The 20832-nt window shown below is 35.6% G+C and overlaps 1 protein-coding gene across 2 annotated transcripts in view; it reads right to left on the minus strand.

Annotated features, from left to right (window-relative positions):
* Window positions 1-8267: 8267 nt before the first annotated feature.
* Window positions 8268-20832, minus strand: part of SPIRE1 (spire type actin nucleation factor 1) — a 240612-nt gene continuing 228047 nt past the window's right edge. Inside the window, exons 12-17 of one of the 2 annotated variants that reach the window (XM_027852423.1) lie at window positions 20210-20383; window positions 15875-16012; window positions 15268-15338; window positions 14688-14715; window positions 14444-14580; window positions 8268-12084 (exon numbers count right to left, since the gene is read on the minus strand). In XM_027852423.1, coding sequence (XP_027708224.1) covers window positions 11826-12084; window positions 14444-14580; window positions 14688-14715; window positions 15268-15338; window positions 15875-16012; window positions 20210-20383 — 807 coding nt within the window. In that variant the 3' untranslated portion in view covers window positions 8268-11825. The remainder of the gene's footprint in view (window positions 12085-14443; window positions 14581-14687; window positions 14716-15267; window positions 15339-15874; window positions 16013-20209; window positions 20384-20832) is intronic. The other variant, XM_027852422.1, reaches the window with a different exon arrangement.

Raw genomic sequence — 20832 nt, forward strand, 5'->3', positions numbered from 1 at the left:
GGGATAAAAATGTGAAAAGCTGGGCTTGCCTGCAGGTGGTCTTTTTGTACATAAGGAATGTATGTATATTGGACATTGTGGCTTAGTAGCAAGAGCACTAAATTTATAGTCAGATTATCTGGGTTCAAATTCTAGATTGTCAAGGGCTCTTTATTGCCTGTGTATACTTGGACACATTCCTTCCTCTCTCTGGGCTTAAATTTCTTCAACTGTAAAATAAGAGAGTTGAACTAAGTGATATCTGAAAGTCCTTTCTAGCTCTAAAACCTATGATTTATGTATACTGAGGATGTGATGTCCTGTGTATTTGGTAACTTCTAGTCCAAATGCCTTATTATGTAATTGCGCTTTATTAGTAATAAACATTGCATCTGTTTTCCCCTTCACAACCAATCAAGAAACTTTTATTAAGTCAGTGCTGTGTTCCAGGCATTGTGCCTCTTGGGAATACATAGTTTTGTTGTCGTTGTTGAGTCATGTTCGACTCTTTGTGACCCCATTTGGGGTTTTCTTGGCAAAGATGCTAAAGTGGTTTGCCATTTCCTTCATCAGCTCATTTTACAGATGAGAAACTGAGGCAAACAGGATTAAGTGACTTGCCCAGGGTCATATAGTGTCAGAGGCCAGATTTGAACTCAAGAAGATGAGTGTTCCTAACTCCAGGCCTGGTGCTCTGTCCACAGAGCCATCTAGCTGCCCACACAAAAGAAATACGAAGACAAGAGTCAAAAAACCCCTGCCATTAAGCTTACTTTGTATTCCAAGAGGTACACATCTACCAAAATAGAGACAAGGTAAATGCAAGGTCATTTGGGGTTCTGTGTGGTCACATAGTGAATATAGAAATGGCCTTGGAGTCAAGAACTCTTGGGTTAAAGCCCCACCTCTAATATATACTGGTTAGGGGACCCTGGGCAAGATGCTTCACCGTAGTGCCCCAGGCAACTCAAGTTGCAAAGCAGGTGCTGGTCTGCACTGGCTATGTTTACCCCATCATTGGGAGCTCCCCATTCTGATAAAACCACAGCTGATTAAAAAAAAACTGGAGGTGGTTGGGAGAAGACAGGAAGGAGGAATTGGGAAAGGCTTTCTGCCTGTAGGAGGTGGTATTTGAGCTGAGCTTTGAGGAAAGCCAGGGTTCTAAGAAGCCAACATGAGGAAAAAAATACATTCCGGACATCTAGGAAAGGGCCCAAGACTCAGAGACCAGGGATGGGGTCGTGATTAAGAAACAACATACAGTTTGGCTGATTTGCCATATATGTGAAGGGAAGTAATGTATAATAAGGTTGGAAAAAATGGGTTTGAGACAGACTGTAAAGGGCTTTAAAATGTCAAACTGAGGAGTCTGTAGATAACCCCATTGGCAATAGGGAGCTCATTAGCAGGGAAGAACTCCAGAATACATGAACAGATGATCAGATCTGTGCTATAGGAATATTGATCTGGCAGTTGTGTGTACAGTGATTTGGAGAGGAGAGAACTGAAGTAGGAGATCAATTGGGAAGATAACTATCAAACACTCAAGAGGTGATGAGAACCTGAATTAGGGTGGTGACTGGAGAGACCAGACATATCTGAGAAATGTGGATTCTACCTCCAAAGAAGACTCGGCACACCAATTAGAAGTAGGTTATTTAGCCACTCATAAAGCAGTGGTAGTTCACCAGTGTTAAAAAGAAGACAAGGGATTCACAAATACATATTGTGATGTGGAAATAAACAATGAAAAGTTCTGAGATCTTCCAAAAAATGGCTATTGCTTGTTGTTGCCAAGGCAGAGAATGCCTTTCTATTTAATAAAATCAAGTAGGGAGTGAAACCAGCAGTCTGTTTCTCAGCAGCAGCTGCTAAAACATATCATCTGTATTTCAAAGGGGGGTTTTGTTTGTTTTTAATTTAACCTAGTTCCTCTCCTAAACTCTGTAGAATACCAAACAGTATGGCTCGATAGCTAGTATAAAACTAAAGGAAAATGATTAATATCTGTGCTCCCAAGTGACAAATAAAGCAGCCAGTTTTTTTCCAGGTTAAAGCTTTGTTTAAATGTAGAGCAAAGTTTGTGGTCAAAGCAGAAGGTTGTCTTACCAAGAAAGATAGATCAGCTTTTTTTACATTTTCTTCATGTAAAGGAATAGTTTTTGTTAAGCTAAAATTTTCTTAATTTCTAATGATGCTTACCCTGAGGATTTACCTGTGTTCACTTCTTAGACTATAGAGATAAAAATCTCCATTAGTTAACTAAGCCCCAAGCATTTCTGTCATGTGAAAGATGAACACAATAGAAATCAGAAAATATAATTTGTAGGAAGCCTTTTTTGCAGATAGAATTTGAACCTAGAAATGTGACTTTGTTTATGTAAAATAACTTGAGGCATAATTTGTGTAGGGGACAAGTTGCAGGTAGATGGTACTGTAGATAGAACACAAGGCCTGGAGTTGGGAAGACCTGAGTTTATCTAGCCTCAGACACTTATTAGCTGTGTTACGCTTGGCAAGTCACTTGACCCGGTTTGCCTCAATTTCTTCATATGTTAAAGTGATCTGGAAAAGGAAATGGCAAACTACTACAGTATCTTTACCAAAAAAAACCCAAATAGGGTCATGAAGAGTCAAACACAATTGCATCAACTGAACAACAACAACAACAACAACAACAAAGAGGGTAAGTTGTGTAAAAAAGGAAATTCAGTAAAAGAATTTCATTAATTTGGAATTTGTGATCATTTCCACAGGCTTGGGCTGAAGTTTGTGCCATCTATGAAGAAAGGTCTTGCTAAGCAAGTAAATTATTATAGGGAAGATATTTAAACTACTTAAGAGAACACACTCATATTCAAGAACTCTCAACCACCTTAGAAGCATCCACATCACAGTTGAAATAGCAGTTACAAACTATTATGTCTGTTCATGAGAAATGAGTTTTTATTTGAACCTGTTTTGACAGCAGTGGGTTGCTCTAAATCTAGTTACTGAATGCATTTCAAAATTTAATAAAATTTATGTTTCTTTTTTTAAGCTTAAGATTTTTTTCAGTTTTTCACTAAAATAGAATGTGACCTTTCTGTAGTTAGCCCAGATCTTCTGAGGATTAGATAATGTATTTAAGTATTTATAAATGTTTTTATAAATTGTAAATATTTATTTATTAGGTATAAATGTATTTAAGTATTATATCTACTTTCCTCTGACTTGCCATTCCTCAGATAGAAAATTGGTCATAAGTTTTCTATTGTGTAAATATCACAATCAGCCTTTGCTATTAACTATGGAATAAATTAACCAAGATAGTCTTTCCTGTAGTTGTCACAGAATATAAAGTACACAAGCCCAAACTATATGTATTACCATTTAAGTGGTAGTGATCTATTAATTGACAAGTCACAGAATTAAAGAATTTTAGAGCTAAAAAAGAGAAAGGTCCTATGATCCAATTCCCCCTTTTACAAAGTGAAGCCCCAAAGAGGTTAAATGAATTGCTGAAAATCATATAGCTAATTAGTGGCAGAGCCAAGACATCATTTATTTGGAACTATTGCAGATACTTAAAAACCAGAAGAGAATTTTGCTGAGAATAGTTTCTTAACTAATGACAGAATAGAATTATTCCAGTGGGGTGAGGACTACAGATATCTGATGGTTTCTAAAGAATCTTTGCTAATTTGTCAGTACCAGGAGGAAAGACACTGTTGCTTATCTGTTTATGGGTGTGGCGTCTAGTTCTTACTGCTGGCATAGTTTTTCTTTATCATTGGCTATAGTCAGAGGCATGCGTGAACCTTTTTCCATCTGTCATTCCAGGAATTATCTTGAGAGAGTGATAGCATATTATAGGTTGGTTTTTTTTTTTACTTTAATATTCCCTTTTAGTGGGATGCTGATTTTCTTTTCTCTTGACTACATTTTTGTCCTTTTTTGAGAATGTGCTATATACTGCCTCCTTGTGCTTGATGACTCTTTTTTTTGTTGTTCTTAAAATAGAAGTTATTACCATTGACACATTACCTGGGATTGGATTTTGTCCTGCTGTGGCCCCTTAGTTCTGAAAACACCTCTAGAGAGTTTTGCTGGTTACCCTTTCTTGCAGCTTTCCCCTGTATATTTGCTCAAGGATGAGAGCTTTAGATTTGCTCATCAGTAGTCTTACTATTTGTTGTTAGGTAATGCTGTACCATAAACAAAAGTATTTTTTATTCTCCCAACTGATGCTTCAGAGAGAAGTTGGGATGTGATATTCTCTACAATGCCTTCCATGGATAAAGCAGAAAATGTCCTTCAGCAAAAAAGATAAAAGATTTCTTCTAACACACACCAAAAACGTAAAAACAAAAGGGAAGGAATCTGGGAGTTCTGGGAGTCAGCAGGTACCATTACCCCGAGCTGTGGACCGGTGAAAGCGAGCCAATTGGCCAACTATTAGAGATGCTTTCTTCTTTCCCTTAAACTGATAGATGGGCCCCATATCTAATTTCAAGTTTTAATTGTTAGCTTTTGTTTATACCAGCCCAAACTTACTGCAACAGGCTGGGAAAGTATTTCTAATGACATGCCAGGAGCTTCTGATCCATCACTGGATAAAGGAATCTTTAATCACTAGCTACACATATCGAGAGCATATTTTAAAGCCCACAAGCATCCAGAAAAATGTCTGAGACTTTAGCTTGGTACAGCATGAAGCTCCAAATGTTTCATTTTTTTCTAGAACTCTTAGATAAACAGTTCAACAATGATCTACTCCAAAACTTTCCAATTTGATTTAATAACCAATATTTGAGTATTTACTATGTGCAAGGTACCTCAGGGCATACAAAGAAGGTTGACATAGTCCCTGCTCTTGAGGTGTTTACAACCGCTGGGGAGGTGAGGGGAGTGGGAGGATGAGGAATAAGACAGATACACAGTGATAGTACAGAGAAGAATAGAAATTCCATGTTCACTTTAGCAGTTGGGGCATATATAGTGTTTCCCAAGCACAAGGGGCCTGAAAATGTATCCATAAAAGGATACAGTATCTTTTATTTTGGCCCTTGGACTTGAAACATACATCCATAAGTTTTCAGTCCCTTACTCTAATGCTCCAAACTGATACCCCAAGTTGCCAAGTTAGTTGATGAATCTTATAATCCTGTCTACCATTTTTAAAATGAAAGAGACAAGGAAAAAGGCCTGGAGGGGTCTTTCTCCTTCCAGTCAACTGAGAACTGCAGGTAAGTGGTGAAATTTTTGTTGATGTTTTCATGGAGCTACCCAGAACAGTGGTCCTTTTCCAGGGTCATTGCTATGTAGAAAATGTTTATTTCTTGTCCTTGAGTATGGCTTTTCAAAGCAGAGATTGAAACTTCAAGGGGGGCAAAATGTGATAAAAGACTAAACTCCATGCATCAGCCAGTAGAGGAATAATGGCACCTCTGGAGCCCTGTGGTAGTGTAGGTTCAGTCTCCGAATTACATAAAGTACAGAGGGTGAAGCTTCTAGACTAGAGAAAGAACAAAAGGATTACTATGTATAAGCATCTGGCAACATTCTTTTGGTTCTTTGACCTGGGATTGATCAGAAATTCATCATTAGATTTAGAAGAGACCTTAGAGATCATCAAATCCAATCTTTTGATTTACTGATCAGTTGTGTCTGACTCTATGTCTATTTTCTTGGCAAAGATACTGAAATGATTTGTCATTTCTTTCTGCAGTGTGTTCCCATTTTACAGATGAGAAACTCAGGTAAATAGGGGTTAAGTGAGTTGCCCAAGGTCACATAGCTAGTGTCTGAAGCCATATTTGAACTCAGATCTTCCCAACTCCAGCTCTATCTATTGTACCACCTAGCTACCCCAATCTTTTGACTATTATAGTTTTTTTCTTTTTTGGAAAAAAATTTATTTTAAGTATTACCCAGTTACATGTAACAATTTTTTAAACATTCATTTTAAAAAATTTGCATCCTAAACTCTCTCCCTCCCTGACTACTGGGATTTTTCAAAGTGACTGGGAATTACCTAGCTAATGACTTGGCTAATAATGTTTGTCACTTTATGAAAAATTATATATTTGCTACACTTGTTTTAAATTACTGTTTGTCATGTTGACATAATTAATAGCTGCCATACTAGAGGCAGGAATTGCAGATTCATGCCTCAGGCCTGGAGCTCAGACTATGACATCCTTTCTACACAAAGATGGTGTTATTCCAAGTGGCTCTGTGAAAGCCTCAACAAAAGCTCCAAAGTCACTGGCCTGTCCTCTTAGCCACTGTTCTTTCTGCCTGTGTGAAGCTGTCTTTTTTTTTTTTTACCCATTTGCCTGCAATTGTCAATTTAGTAGGAGCAAAACCCCTCCAGACTCTTTTCCTTTTCAATTTCATTTTAAAAATGGTAGATAGAACTATAAGATTCATTAACTTTGTCATTTGATTCTACTGGGTGTAAGTTCCCAGTAGTTTTCCTAGAAGTGGCATTGGGAGTTTTTTTTTACCTCCACGTACATATGCTTGCCCATTTACATTTGTATTCAGGGTCAAGCTTTTGCAACATGGACATCCAGAGTTAAGGTATAATATATATGGTCATGAAGTTGAACTGGTATATATACACATAGTCATGAAGTTGAATTGGTGTCAAACAACCAGCTTTGCCTACGAACTCCGAAGTCTTCTAGAATTTCAGTTTTTAAAAACTCCACACATTTTGGGGGGAGATAATGAAATTTTAGGATTGGAGTATAGGATTGCTTTGACTTGCTTCCATTAACACTAACTGGGAGCCCCACTGCATTTTGTATGTGTTTCAATAAAAAAGATACTAACAGTCAACTACCAATTACTTGCTTTTGTATTATCTACGGTCTCCTCATCCTGATAGTCCAGCTAGATTGTATATAACTAACCTTTAGGTTGAATAGGGGAGTTGTGATGATTACAGAGATAATGAGTGCATTTATGGAACAACTATAAATAACTTTTAGACTATTGTTTTTCTATCTCATTCAGTCCCAGGGATAATCAAAAGTTGACTATATTTATTGTCCCAAAGCTTTATAGGAAATCAAGTCCAAAGATCCTTATGGAGGCCCTTATAGAAATTATATCAAGCATAATTGCATATATTAGAAATCAAGTTTCACTATTTAGAAACAACACATAGGATGTAGACGTGTAGAATCTGCTGAAACAGATGTCGTTAGAGATGCTCTAGAACAGTCCCCCTTTTCCACATTATGAAACTGAGTAGATGGCATGTGTTTGAGATATATTTTTCAATAAAGAGAAAATTATGGTAAATTCATCTTTTAAAATGGCATTTTTTACTTAATTTGGGTGTTGATGAAAAGCTAAAAAATAGAAAACATTTTCTTGTGTACATTAAGACGGAAATCATGTTGGGAGTAAACATTTTAAATGGTGAAAATACCTTACAATATTCTTTTAATAAAGGCCTTTAAAACAAAATGTGCTTTGATTTGCATTGCCTAATACTAATAACCAGAGTTGATGGAACCCCCTCCTTGGTCTTTAAGAATAAAAAGGTAGAAATACATTGTGGCAGACTACATTTCACTTTTCACTTAACAAGACATAAGCTTCTACCATTTTTCTTAAAACTAAAGGTATCACAATGCTGTTTTCTTCTGAAATGGTCTTTAAATTAGTTCAGTCTAGGTCCTTAAACTAGTCTGGATATTTAAATTGGTTTAATTTCAATATGTCAAAAGTTTAAAAGTTTTTTTAGATGAATGTTAAAATACAGAGATGCTTAATCACTTTGGAAAGAAGAAATTTTTACAACTTTCAATATATATTCAATGTAATTTATCAGGAAATTATCAGTTATTGAACACTGGTGTAATTGGAGTTTTAAAGGCAGGGGCTCAGAGTTTCATTTCTTTGGGTATATTTAAGGAGAAAAACTTGGAAAATGTGATTTCATTTGTCATGGGAAAACAAAGATCAAGAAACTTTAGTTATATCATTAATTCTGTCTATTCACACACACACATATACGTACAAAATTTAAGCTGCAATTTCAGAGAAAAGGTGGCATTTAAAAATGTTTGATGGTCTGAATTAGCATAGACATGTAGTCAATAAAACAAGAATCACTCAAAAATTTCTTTTGAGTGACAGATATCAGGTAGTAGTTGGCAAAGTGTTCTTAAGGTGTCAGTGATAAAAATTCTCTTCCCTCTCTAGCCCAGATGATTCCCACTAGTAATGAACAGGCAAAGTCATCTAGTTAACCCATTTAGAACAGGAAAATCAACACACACAGAGGCTATGATGGAAAGGCTTTTTTATTTTTCCCCAGATAATTTTCAAATAAGAGGCCTTAATGAAAAACGCTCAGTACTATCACCATGAATACCAGTAAGACCTTGGATTTTATACACATAGAAAGCTGAGAATACATTCCTCACAACCCTAATTTAATAGTTCTTCATACAAAATTCTCTGTATTTTCACCATCAGCAAATAATTGTGGCACATTTTAGGAACTTTCATGTCTCCTATGTGACCTTTAAAACCAAGTCCTACATTTATTAATACAGTTAGAAAAATAAAAGCTTTAAGAAAAATTCATGGTGGTGAGTTCATGTTGCTAGTCACATATCCCCTTGCAACTTAATTCTTAAAATGCTACGTGCCATAAAGTCTCCAAGGTTTGACTTAAAAGGCTCAAAATTTGAAATCTAGTAAGATAATTTTTAATCAATGTGCATATCAATAAGACTTGCTTTCATTTTCAGTCATCTTGGGAAAATCTATTCCCAGTGTCTGCTGGATGGCAGCCTTTCGAATATTAATAAATATATTACATGTATTTACAAACTTTCTCATATATTCTGACACTGATACGAGGTCAAACTACAGGGAGAGAAACATAGAACTCTCCACAGGGTAACTTTATGAGGTATGAGAACAAAAAGAAGTGGTACTCAACACCTGGAGTGAGCATGAGAGAAGAGCAAAGAAAGTGGGAAGAGGAGATCCCACAGTGCTGCCAACCAAAAGGAAGAACACCTAACGCTGAAGACAGCACTTCCGGGTGTGTACAGGGCATCGCACACAGCAGGTCATTTTATTTCATTTGAGCACACATTGCTCCAAGATCCCTTAAACTCCAATGAAAGGGGCAGTACAGACGCCTTAAAAAAAACAAACTGGATCATAGGTGAATGTTAAATAGCATAAAGAGGAATACTGAACAATTTTAAAATGTGAAAATGGGCACATGTTCCTAAAGACAGACAAGGCAAAGGATTTTAAATTCCAGCCCTTTAAACTGAGAATTGCTTCTAATGGGAATTAAGCGATCACTATAGAATTTAGCAAAGGAAAGCAAAAGGTTAAAACACAAGGACTGGCTTTGGCACCCCAAAAAGCACACCAATAGGACTAATACAAATTACAGGTTGACTGGTACTTTCCTCCTTTTCTTACAGTAACCATTTAAAACATTGTTTCATTTGTATTAACCATGCATCCTATTATGTTAAATTTGCCCACTTATATTCTAATGACCAAGAGAGCAAGAATGGTGACTAGAGTTTCATAAACTTCTGTACCACCATGGGTCTAAAGGAGGAAGATAGGCTGGAAAGATCACCTCTTTGTTATTTACTTTTATTTATTTTTGTGAATGTAAGAAAATTCCTCAGTTTTAGGATGTTACCTTCTTTGCTTTTGTGTGGTTTGTTATGAGAGGAGGCAGTGTGTCCTTGCTACAGGCTTCAAGTCCTGCCTTAGGCACATACTGGCTATCTGATCACGGGCAGGCCACTAAACCTCCAGTACCCCAAGCAACTCTCTAAGATTGCAAATTAAGTCTGTGTCACTGATCTGTGTCAATGAAGGGAATTTCTAGACTAGATTTTCCCTATACAGATTAAATTATGGGTCCAGACCAAAAAACAAGCAAACAAAAAACTGATCAAGCATGGCTGTGTGTATGTTTACACACATGCACACATGTACAAGGAACTTAATTGAGCTATCTTTTTCTCTTACCTTCATATCCTCTTTTCCAGCTAGCAATTATTTTAAAAGTTTGAGTATGGGGTCCCAAAATATTGTGGCTCACATAAAATTTTTTCCTGAATATAAATTTCAAACAACTTGGTCTCTTAGAAAATGTTACAAATAAGTTTCACTGAAGTATAGATTTTTCGAAGCTCTTAAAATAATTTAAACTTCTACATAATCAGAAATACCTGGAGACATTATAGTTTCACATGCAAATATGAAGGAACTGTTAACGTGCATTATTTAATTAATCATTCAAATTTATTTTGGAAATTTTAGGCTATGAAATCATAAAATTTTAGTCCACTTCAAAGTAGTATTGGGATAGTTTTGAGGCATGTTAACTTCATATAGAAATGTTAACTATATTTTGATACAATAACAAATACTTATCATGCCACCTATGGTGCTGTCACCAGGTTGAATATGGATGTATCTACTGCTTTATGAAAATTACAATGCATGTGCATTAACTGATCTGACAAACATCAATGGTTATTTGGTTGGTTGTTTTAAGCATACCAAAATAATCTATTCCATTTTATGATCTTAAATGAGCTGATAAATTTTAGGTGCACAATGGCTCGCCCTTTCTTCCCCGCCCCCCCAACCCCCAATACTACACACATGAAGCCATTTGTGAGAAAAAGAAATGCAAAAAAGCATCTGAAGCCAGTCAGCAGGTTAATGTTCTTATAACTTTAAAACAGCTAAACAACCATTTTTGTTTTAAAAAGTTCATTTACAAAAATAAATAAATTTGTTTCCAGTCTAAGACCTTAGGTACCAAATTACAGCCGAGTTTAGACTTGATGGCCAAGTTCCTAAGATATGAAAAACATAGTTGATAATGTATCTGCTACTAGAGCCATACCAGTGTGGTCAGAGGCTGCCAACCTGTATAGTCTCAAAACAGACCACCCACCTTTCAAGTGTGATCATGGGCTCTTTTGACATTATAGGAATATACTCAAGCTGTTGCCTTATGCTTTAGTCCCCAAACTTCTGCCAAACCTCTATCACCCAGTCTATTATTACTAATACTACCAATAGTCACAATACATTCAAAGGAATAAAGTGTCACCTCCATGAGAGACACTGGTCAGTTACACTAGGGCTGACAAATCCAGCAGCTTTGGGGAAATAGTCACCCATTTGGGTGTACAGCTTATGCTGGTGTTTTACACTAGAACACAGACATCATAAAGTCCCTTATTTAACCAAAATCTCAGATTAACAATAAATTTAAAAATCAATTTGTTAGCATTAGCAAATCCTAGAGTTTATGCTGTGAGACAATAATTACTATAGCCCATGCTAGGAGTTTAGCGTCCTTCAGGAGGGCTCTGGATTACTGTATACACTACATGTGAACACTGTTAGGTGGAAATGCCAATATGACTTACTGCTTAGAACTGTGCTAACACTGATTCCTTTGTTAGATTGGTTTCTCCTTAAAGAACTTTTCAGCCTTGGTTGGAAAACGATTCAAAAAGTGGTAAAGAACTGAACTCAGGGAAAACTGTTTTGTCCTTCAAATGTACAAATTAAAAAAAAAAAGGCAAGTTTCAAACCACTGTTTTCTTTCAGTGCAAATGATTGATCGGCTGACCTGTTGCATATCGGTAACAGATATGAACACAGCATTCAGTCAATAGAACAACGTGGTGCAACAAATATCTGATATAATGCAAATTCAAGCCTATGAAATAAAACCACAGAAAGGAAAGGAAAGAAAAGACAATGCAGTTCTTAGTGTTCTCCCACCAATGCTGACTTTGTGAACAAGAGCAACTGGAAAGGCACGAGGCTCAGATTTCATTGATAGTTCTCTCCGAAGGGCAGTACTCCGAGGGACCTGCTGAGGACATGTAGAATGACTGTGTTTTCCTTTTCAAACGAGCTCGCTTGTTGGCCAGCACCAGGCTTCTCCGGCTGGAGCTGATGATTTCTGAAATAAACTTTTTGCAGTCTACACACACCTCCATAGTACTCCAGTCCTCCATCAATTCTTTGGGAAATTGTAGTTCTTCATCTGATTTATCTACAGACTTAGATTTTGAGGAAAATCTAAAAAAAAAAAAAGCCTAAATCAATATCTATATTTCCTTAATTAAGAGCATCATGTGAATAAAATATAAATTCTGAAGGTGAAAATTTATCCCACTGCTGAAATATAAGAAGAATCTCATGATACTTTACCAAGAGGGATTTCTTATTCATTTATTAGGGCCTATTATAAGTAAGACTCTTCACTCATATCCTACTCCAATCTCACTGTGGCAAGGAGGTAATGCCAGGACAATGCAAGATCATGCCAGTAGAGGGCAACCTCTGGTAGGTCTTACCAAATTAAGCATGCTTCAAGGATACCTTGAAGTCATCTGCAAGGGGTCATCACCATGTGGTTGTCCACCAGATTGTAAGGTTTTTCAGCTACAGAAACTCATTAACACCCCTCAGTAAGACGTAATGAGTTTCCATGTGCATCAATGGACTTGAAATCATGGATCCTTCAAATCCTGAACTGCTTTCAAGGCATCAGGTATTGAAGACAAAGACCAGAAAACAATGTTCTTTTTTCAAAAGAAACTTGGGAAATTTGCTATGTAAAATATCTAAGAATCTCAAAATTATAATATTTGGAATGTAATTATCCCCAAGCTAGAATGCTAAAGGAAAAGAATATTTTGCTTAATTGAATATTCTGTTTAACTGAGAATTAACCACAAATGGGAACACAGGGATTACTGTTTTTCAAAGAGCAAAGGTGGCAAAAATGCTAAAATTATAGTGCACATAATTTAAAATCTCTGATTCTTCAGATGTCACTTCAGAATCTTGCGGTGGCCCAGTATCTTCATTATGAATGTTAGTTATCATCATATAATAGAAGGCAGATATAGCATTATTGTCCATATGACATAATCAATAAAACCTGGAAGTTGTTCATTGATATTCCCATGAATAAGTCCATTAATATGTCGGTTCACACACTTTCTCATAAAAGTAGAGTGATAAATGTAGAATGCCACCCCTGACAAATTCTGGTGATTTTAGTTTTCTGGTTGTTTTGAATCTAGAGAAATAGTAGTTTATTGTACCATCTTCAAAATGGAAGTAATTTTTATTTCTTAAGTTATCTATTTTATGGTTTCGTAATTTTCAAATATTTAGAGCTGGAATTTTTTTTTAAATCATTTACTATTTCATTTAAACTGAAAAATGAATATAACTATTAATACAGCAGAAGTAAAATGACTTCAATTTGTTTGGGCTCAATGCAAGCTCTCTCATTACTACCATGGTCTACCCTAGGAATTCTAAGCATTTTGAAATGCTATATCCTAAATTCACTAATAATTCAAAAAATGAAAACTTATCATTCAAGTACAATATATGAAGGGAGAGAGCCTAAAGTGGGGATTTTCAGACTCTAGGACATGGTCCAAAAATGGTTCACAGAGTAAATTTTCTCTTACTCTCCTCCCTTTTTGCAATAGAACTGCAATGAGTAAGTTGCAAGAGTTAATAGCTGGTACCAATCTACTTCTGGCTTGTGAGCTAATGGTCAGTACTCAAATCATCCTCTTTTCTCTGAAAGTCTATGGCCAATGTTGTCCTATCTACCTTCTCAAGAACTAAAATTTACTCAATCCCTACCCCACCCTACTCAAGATGTGGCTCCCACTTAGCTTTGGAAAAAGTTTAGCACCCTGGCACTTTTTTTCAAACATTGACAACCTCTGGAATCAAGCTTTATTTTTATAAGTAGAATATAAACACCTTCATGGTACAGACTGTTCTGTTATTATCTTTGATACACATGGCAGTCACTTAATATTTGCTGGACTTAATTATTCTTTCTTTAATAACCAGCCCAAAACACTGAAGGCCAAACTCTACACAAAGGATAAAACTTGATTTCCTCCTAAAATAAGAATAGGGAAAAGAATGCCCAGAATGGCTCTATAGATGTCTTTAATCTTCATTTTAAAATAGTACATTCATTTGTAAAAGTTGCACTGTAAATGGTTTTCACTTTTGTAGTAGCCTAGTTGAGAGCTGGAAAAGGATAGAGGTTAAAGATGATCTAGTCCAGCACCATCATTTTATAAAAAAGCAACTGAGCCCAGAGATATGACTTGCTCAAAACCTCAGTGTAAAAGTTACAGAGCTGAGATTCAAACTTTGTGCTCTATCCATTACACTGTCCTGCCTTATTTCTAAGTTTCAAAAAGGGTTAGGAAACCTAGTTAAACTATAAAGTAAGGTGGCTTTTAAATAGCTGCTTGCCCATTCACTAAGGCAATGAACTGTGCAGACCAGTCTGTTTTTGCAGTTTACTGGCAAAATCCAAACCTATCTTTCATCACAGATACCAAAAAGATAATCTCTCTGTTACTAATAAAGTTCCAGGAATTCTCACCTGGCAATGCTCCGAAGTGGTCGATGGTGGCTAGTAGAGGGTTTTTCGGGTCTCATAAAAGTTTCTCCTCTTTGCAAGGCAGAAGGTCCCAGAGAAAAGATAGGAAGAGTGGAATATGGCTTGGATGGCAATCGCATCTGTTACCCCAAAATGAGACCAAGAATGAAAAATGTTGTCACAGATATATAACCTGTGCTCTAAATCCATGCCCTAAAAGTAGCATGAGCTATTTATCTCAGCTTACCTTTTTGCAACACTGTGAGCATACTGGCCTGTGTATGAAATCAAAAGCAGTAGTCAGTATAGGGCATTTGAAGCATTTTGTCAATAATTCAAGGCCTATCTACCTGGGTAGATTAGACTTCTATACTTAATTGTGAAAACTCTCTATCCTTTCTCCTATCAGTAGGTGCACTTCATGTGACAGTAGATAGGACAAATACAACTTATCTCAGAAAAAGACCTAGATAAATGGATCACCTATATTTATATAAAATTTACCTTTTTTAAAATACAAAGTGATCACATTAATTGCTTCTAAATTTCATGTCTAGTTTAAATATAAAATACTATCATCAGAATCATCCGTGCTTAAATTAAACAAATGATATCTATGAATTCATTATCCTAGTTTATAATAATCAATTGTTTGGTAAATTATTATAAAGAAACCAATATTCTCACCCCCTCCAAAGATATAAAAATACAAGACAGATAAGTAGGACATTACCAATAATTTCCCTGTGTACAGAAGCTTTAAATAAAATTAATGTCAGTGGGATTCTTACTAGTAAATATCTTTCATCATGTATGGATTGCCTTACCTCTTACAGAACTGACAGGTATAAGACCAAGTGAAGAAGGAAAACCTCCTAGTTCGGCAACAGAAGCAGAGCTAGGAAATAAAATTTGAAAAAGGAAGAACTGTGTCAACAGTTAATTTTCTAATATTGGAATAAGGTTGTGATGTGCATGTTATATAAGTTCAGTGGATGCCATGAAGAAGACAACTGAGACATTGGTTTTTAAGTTGGCTCTCCCTCACTTCATAAAAAAAACAACCCACATATAATTATATGTTTGCAGTTTCACATGAATAATAAGGTTATAGATTTAAAGCCCTGGAAACAAACTGAAGGACTCAAAGAACTGTACTCTCCCATTCTCGGATATTTCTTATTTACAAAACCCACTAAAAAGCCACCTTAAGGTATATATAGTTTTATATACACACATTAATTACTAAGTTTATTTTTAAGCCCTCAACAAAACCATCCTATTTGTTAGTTTGGTATTTCTAGAGAGGAACTTTAGTGATTCTCCCTCTTAAGGGAAAGACAGAAAGAAATATCATTCCACTACTAGTGAAGAGAAAAAATTCTTTGCTCCAGAGAAATTCTAAGAGTCATGCTTCAACAACCACAGATATACCTTTCCTTTTTTCAGTGCAGTGTAGACATCTTTATACTGTTGATACTTTTCCAGCTCTGCCTTTACCAGCACCTGGCGAATATGCATCACTTCCTCGACTGTGAGAGCCAAGCATTCCACTGGATAACAGAATTCTTCCTGAAATTCAAAATTCCACAGGAATAAGAAATTCCTATGCCCACTTCAAGTCTTTCTCTCAGAGAACCATTACGTGATTAGTAGAAGCTTCAAAGAAGAAAGATTTTTCATGAAAACTAGAGAAGACTTGGCTGATTCGTGGGCATCACATAACTTTCAAATACCTTGAGATATGGGATGGCATAATAACTGCTAACAGTCCACCTGATTCAGGTCTATCTTTGTGCCATTCACAACAACATCAAAGTTTTCAGGTTCAGGTGTTTTGTCTCATGGAGCGGTTTTATTTAGTAGACATGTATATTTTTATTATGAAAGTTTTTCAATCATTTTTTGCTTGTTTAGTCCAATTGCATCGCAGTTTTATCTTTGGACTGGTAGATATACTAAGCTGTTACTTAGTGCTGTTGTTCCATATAGCATGTGAGATATAGACAAGCAGCAGCACTAGTACTAGTACTGTTTTCAAATGTATGTTGGTTTGTGGTGCCCAGAAGAGCCAAAGAAAGTGGTTAGTAATTTATCCCCAAAGGCTTTATTTAGTGGCATGTCACATCAGCAATCACAGAAAAACTCCAATTTTATGAATGGAATTTGAACATGAAACTGATAAGGTAATTTCACAGACGAAATGTGTTAATATGCATTTTTGTTTTTCCTTCAAAAAGAACTATTAAATATATAAAAGATTTTTTTTGGAGGGGAGAAGGCTAGACTTAAATATTATTTCAAATTTCTTCTAAGTGCTAATGGCTCAGGTTTTGATCCTCTAAAAATAGTTAGGTTAAAATAGGTTAGATGCTGATGTAATTGATTCCACTGAATAAAAAAACCTCATTTCCATCTGTTTGTCATCCAGCTCTGCTTTTGATTGGATAAATCTAATAGAAAGACAGAACAATTACGCATTCCCACCATTCTATGCTTCACAGGCACTATTGTGGTGAAGTGACACTGAAACTTAATGTTCTCAGTATAAACACATTAATTCACTCCCACACACACATACACACACACAATAGCATTGCTCACAGCAACACACTGACATTTTTGAAATCTAACAAATAAGCCAGATGAAGAATCGGATGACTATGGATGTAGTCAGTTGATGGAGTTTTAACAATCAGTTCTGTCTTTCAATCAGAGAAAAATAAAAATTGAAATCTGTGGGACAAACTCCACAAACATTAGCATTTTAGAACCACCGCATTCTAAAGAACTATTGCCTTGTTTACTGGAATCAAATGCACACTTCCCTCTGTTCCTCCAAACACACACACACACAAAGCTGCTAAAATTTGTTTAAATTTTTATTTTCTTTTATAAAAACCAATAGCTGCATGTGTCTTACCTAGTCGCTTGGGGAAAGAATTGTTGGTTCAGAAATATATGATTTCCTCCAAAAGGTGCAAAAACAATCACCCCTCACACAACTTCACTTTCCAATGGGAGAAATTTTCAGATATAGCACAAGTGTTTTACATTTAGGTTCTGTGTTTACTGTACTTTGATTTGCCTTGAGAAAGGGGGTGGTATCAAGTGGGAAGAAATAAAACTTTTCAAAGGTATAAGCTTTCAAGAGTGTTATATCAAATAAACAGAGCTGGCTGAACATTTCATTTGATGCAGCTATTGTCCTTTTAAATATTTCGTATGAATAAAAAAAGAAAAATATTTCATATGAATAAGAGCTTTTCCCACCTACCTCATTTATTCCTGAGTATGACAATAATTTTAATCATAAGTTTTTAAACTACATAGTAGTGTAAGCCTATAAATAACTACTCATTAAATTATTTCACATAACTATGATGATTTTTTTTTTACTACCTTGTTTGTTAAAGGCTAAGTGGTATCTGTTTCACAAGGTCATATTAATATATATGGTAAGGATATGTATGTATCATGTTCTTTCAGTCTTAAGTCAACAAAAATACTGATTCAAGCATATTTTAAACTAATCACCTTTAACCATATTTGAAAGTGTACCACTTTATGGACTATGCAGGAAATATGAGAATATTTTGTATGCCTTTTTTTTTTTTAAAAGAAAAGCTTCCTAAGCTATCCATTAATAACATAATCCTTGTCAGGTTCAATGCTAATGTTTTACTTCTGGAGCTTTCACAAGGACAACAAAACTTCAATGCAACATGAAATGAAAAACAAATATGCTAAGTTAAAAGAAAAACTTTCTATATACTTTTTTTTAAATGAAGAGAAAGATAAATTCAATACTGCTGGGCTAAATAAAATTTCAATGGATTGTGTTGAGAATGAGCTAGCTAAAACTCCAAAGCATCTAAAGCATTTAGAGTTTTAATCATAAACTATAACCAGGTCCCCAATTATTTAATCATGCCCAATTATTTTAAAACACATGTTACCTTCATTTTAATCAGTAGACACTAGTAAAGGGGTTAAGGACCTAGACTCTGCAAAACTACCACATTTTCTTTATCCTCTTACTTTGGATCTAACTCCCAAGGTCAGCAGGGAGAAGTCTGAGGATACACAAGTTTAAGAGGAGAATGGATATGATCAATATGCTGTATGGTCCAATGTGCCTTTAGAACTCATTTTTCATATTAAGTGGTGGCATTAGGAACTAGTTCAATACTCTCATTCTGTTTTCAGCATTCACATGGGATCAGATCCACTAATAAAAATATAGTGATAACCTAAGTACATTATGTAGTTTATGTTATTGAGCCACTGTATAAAAAGAAAGCTAGTTGTGCTCTTATAGTTGGCATTTTATAGGGAAACAGAAGAACCTAGAAAATCTGGCCCAAAGCACGCATCATATTCTTAGTTTTTCATAGATTACAAAGAAGCAGTTAAAAACCAAAATTAACAGCTGTAGATCTGACTAGTCTCTCTTTCATAATAATTAGAAACAATTAGGTCATTTCTTTTTATCATTGTTATGTTTAGATTTATCAAGCTAAATTTAAACAGAGCATTAGAAAACCAAGGATCATTTATGAAAATGCTGTCAGATCATCAATGATAGTGGTAGGAACAATGGGAGTTAGAAATTAGGTCATTCAAGTAATACTGCCAGTATCAAAACAGGGAAAGGAATTAAGATTCACCCTGTACGCAATGACTTGTTACCAGAGAACAGAACTAGTTGGGACTCACTTACATTTGGGAATTTATTTCTACAGTACAATAGCCAATAAAGAATTGATGCAGAAAACAGCTTCTAGGTCAGCTAATAAAACATAATATTTAGGAGAAAAAAAGCACACTGTGCAGGATGGAAGCCCTTTGCTAGAGTAAACAATTAACTCTGCTTTCAAATGATGATCTGCTTTGCATGGTAAATTTACAGTCAAAATCAGTGTCAGTATGTTCCAAGATAATTTTAATGTATTTTATATGAAAGCTTTTGAACCTTTCTCCTTGCTTTAAAAGCTTGAAGATTCAAGGGCAGTAAAATAGCCCATCTATGAAAATCTTAAATGTAATAACAAAACATTAGTAATAAAAATATTTCAAACAATTGAAAAAAAAACAGAAGAAACAACCATTTCTCTCTGTGCAAGAAGGAAGTGGGTTTTCATAAAGCCACATGACACCCCTGACTAGTATTACATATCTTTTTGAGGAGAGGCTGGTAATGAAAAAGGATCGCTCTCCCAGCAAGCATAGATACAGTGCTACTCTTTAGTGACAGTACATTCATGAACATCCCCCAAATGGAGAAAAGCCTAAAGCACACCAGGTGCAGAAGGCAGATATATTGCTCACATGATCTGGTTGTGGCTTACATGGCTACTAGTATACTCTTCACCAGGAGCTTAGCTACACCAATCAAAGTGGCTGTTACTGCCATTTTCTTGACCAGGAACAAACCAGGTGGGAGCATTTAATGCATTAGCAATATACTTCTACTCTGAGAGGGCAGAATGAAAGGCTTCTCCATGCTGGAGAATGAGATTACGTGAAGAGAAAAACATCCAGGGCATCTCCCTAATCTGATGCTGCATTTTAGTTTGTTGTCCTTTCGAAGTTGATTTTCCCCTCAAATGAGATAATTGAGTGATCTATAAATCCTACAAAAGACTGAAATCAATGATCAGAAGCATAGTGCCAATCTAAGCTGTTAAATATTTTCAGCAGTACTTTGCTCTTAAAGAGGGTGCAGAAATGTAAAATAATTCCCAGAACCGGCAGAAAGAGGCCAACCTTTGCGGATTTCCACCTGCTGGTAAAAGCTCTCTCACAGAGATAATACATAGCCCCTGCTACCCCAAACATGGCTGCTTCAAAGGGATGAGAGCTGAGCAGAGAAGCTGTTTGTATGGTAGAAAAAAGTGGTCGGAAAGGTGTCCTTGGCCATAAACTGGTTATCCTAGGAACCTGAACAATAGACAGGGAAAAAAAGAAAATTGCAAAGGAAAAGAAAAGATGGAACAAAAAAAACAAATGAATGCAGAACATGAATGATGTCATAATAGAGATTCCAAGTCATGAAAATAAACCCCTGAAAATGTAAAGATCAAGATATACATATACATACATATATGTATGTATGTATATATGCATGTACATGTGTATATATGCACATATATATGCATGTTCTTGTGTCAGTATTTGTATCCATTAGTATAAACCTAGAAAAATCTGAATTTCTAATTGCTGGAGACCAATTTCTCTCTCATAACAAAGACCTACATGTGGACTTTTTTTTTCCCCAAAGTGCTTGTTTAATTCTTACTATCAATGCTTTGATGATGGGGTAGAATAAATGGAAATTAAGAGTATAAAGGACAACTAACTGCTTTATATGAGTGATATACAAGGCTAAG

Source organism: Vombatus ursinus, unplaced genomic scaffold (genome assembly GCF_900497805.2).
Source record: "Vombatus ursinus unplaced genomic scaffold, bare-nosed wombat genome assembly UNPS02009573.1, whole genome shotgun sequence".
Classification (NCBI taxonomy): Eukaryota; Metazoa; Chordata; class Mammalia; order Diprotodontia; family Vombatidae; genus Vombatus; species Vombatus ursinus.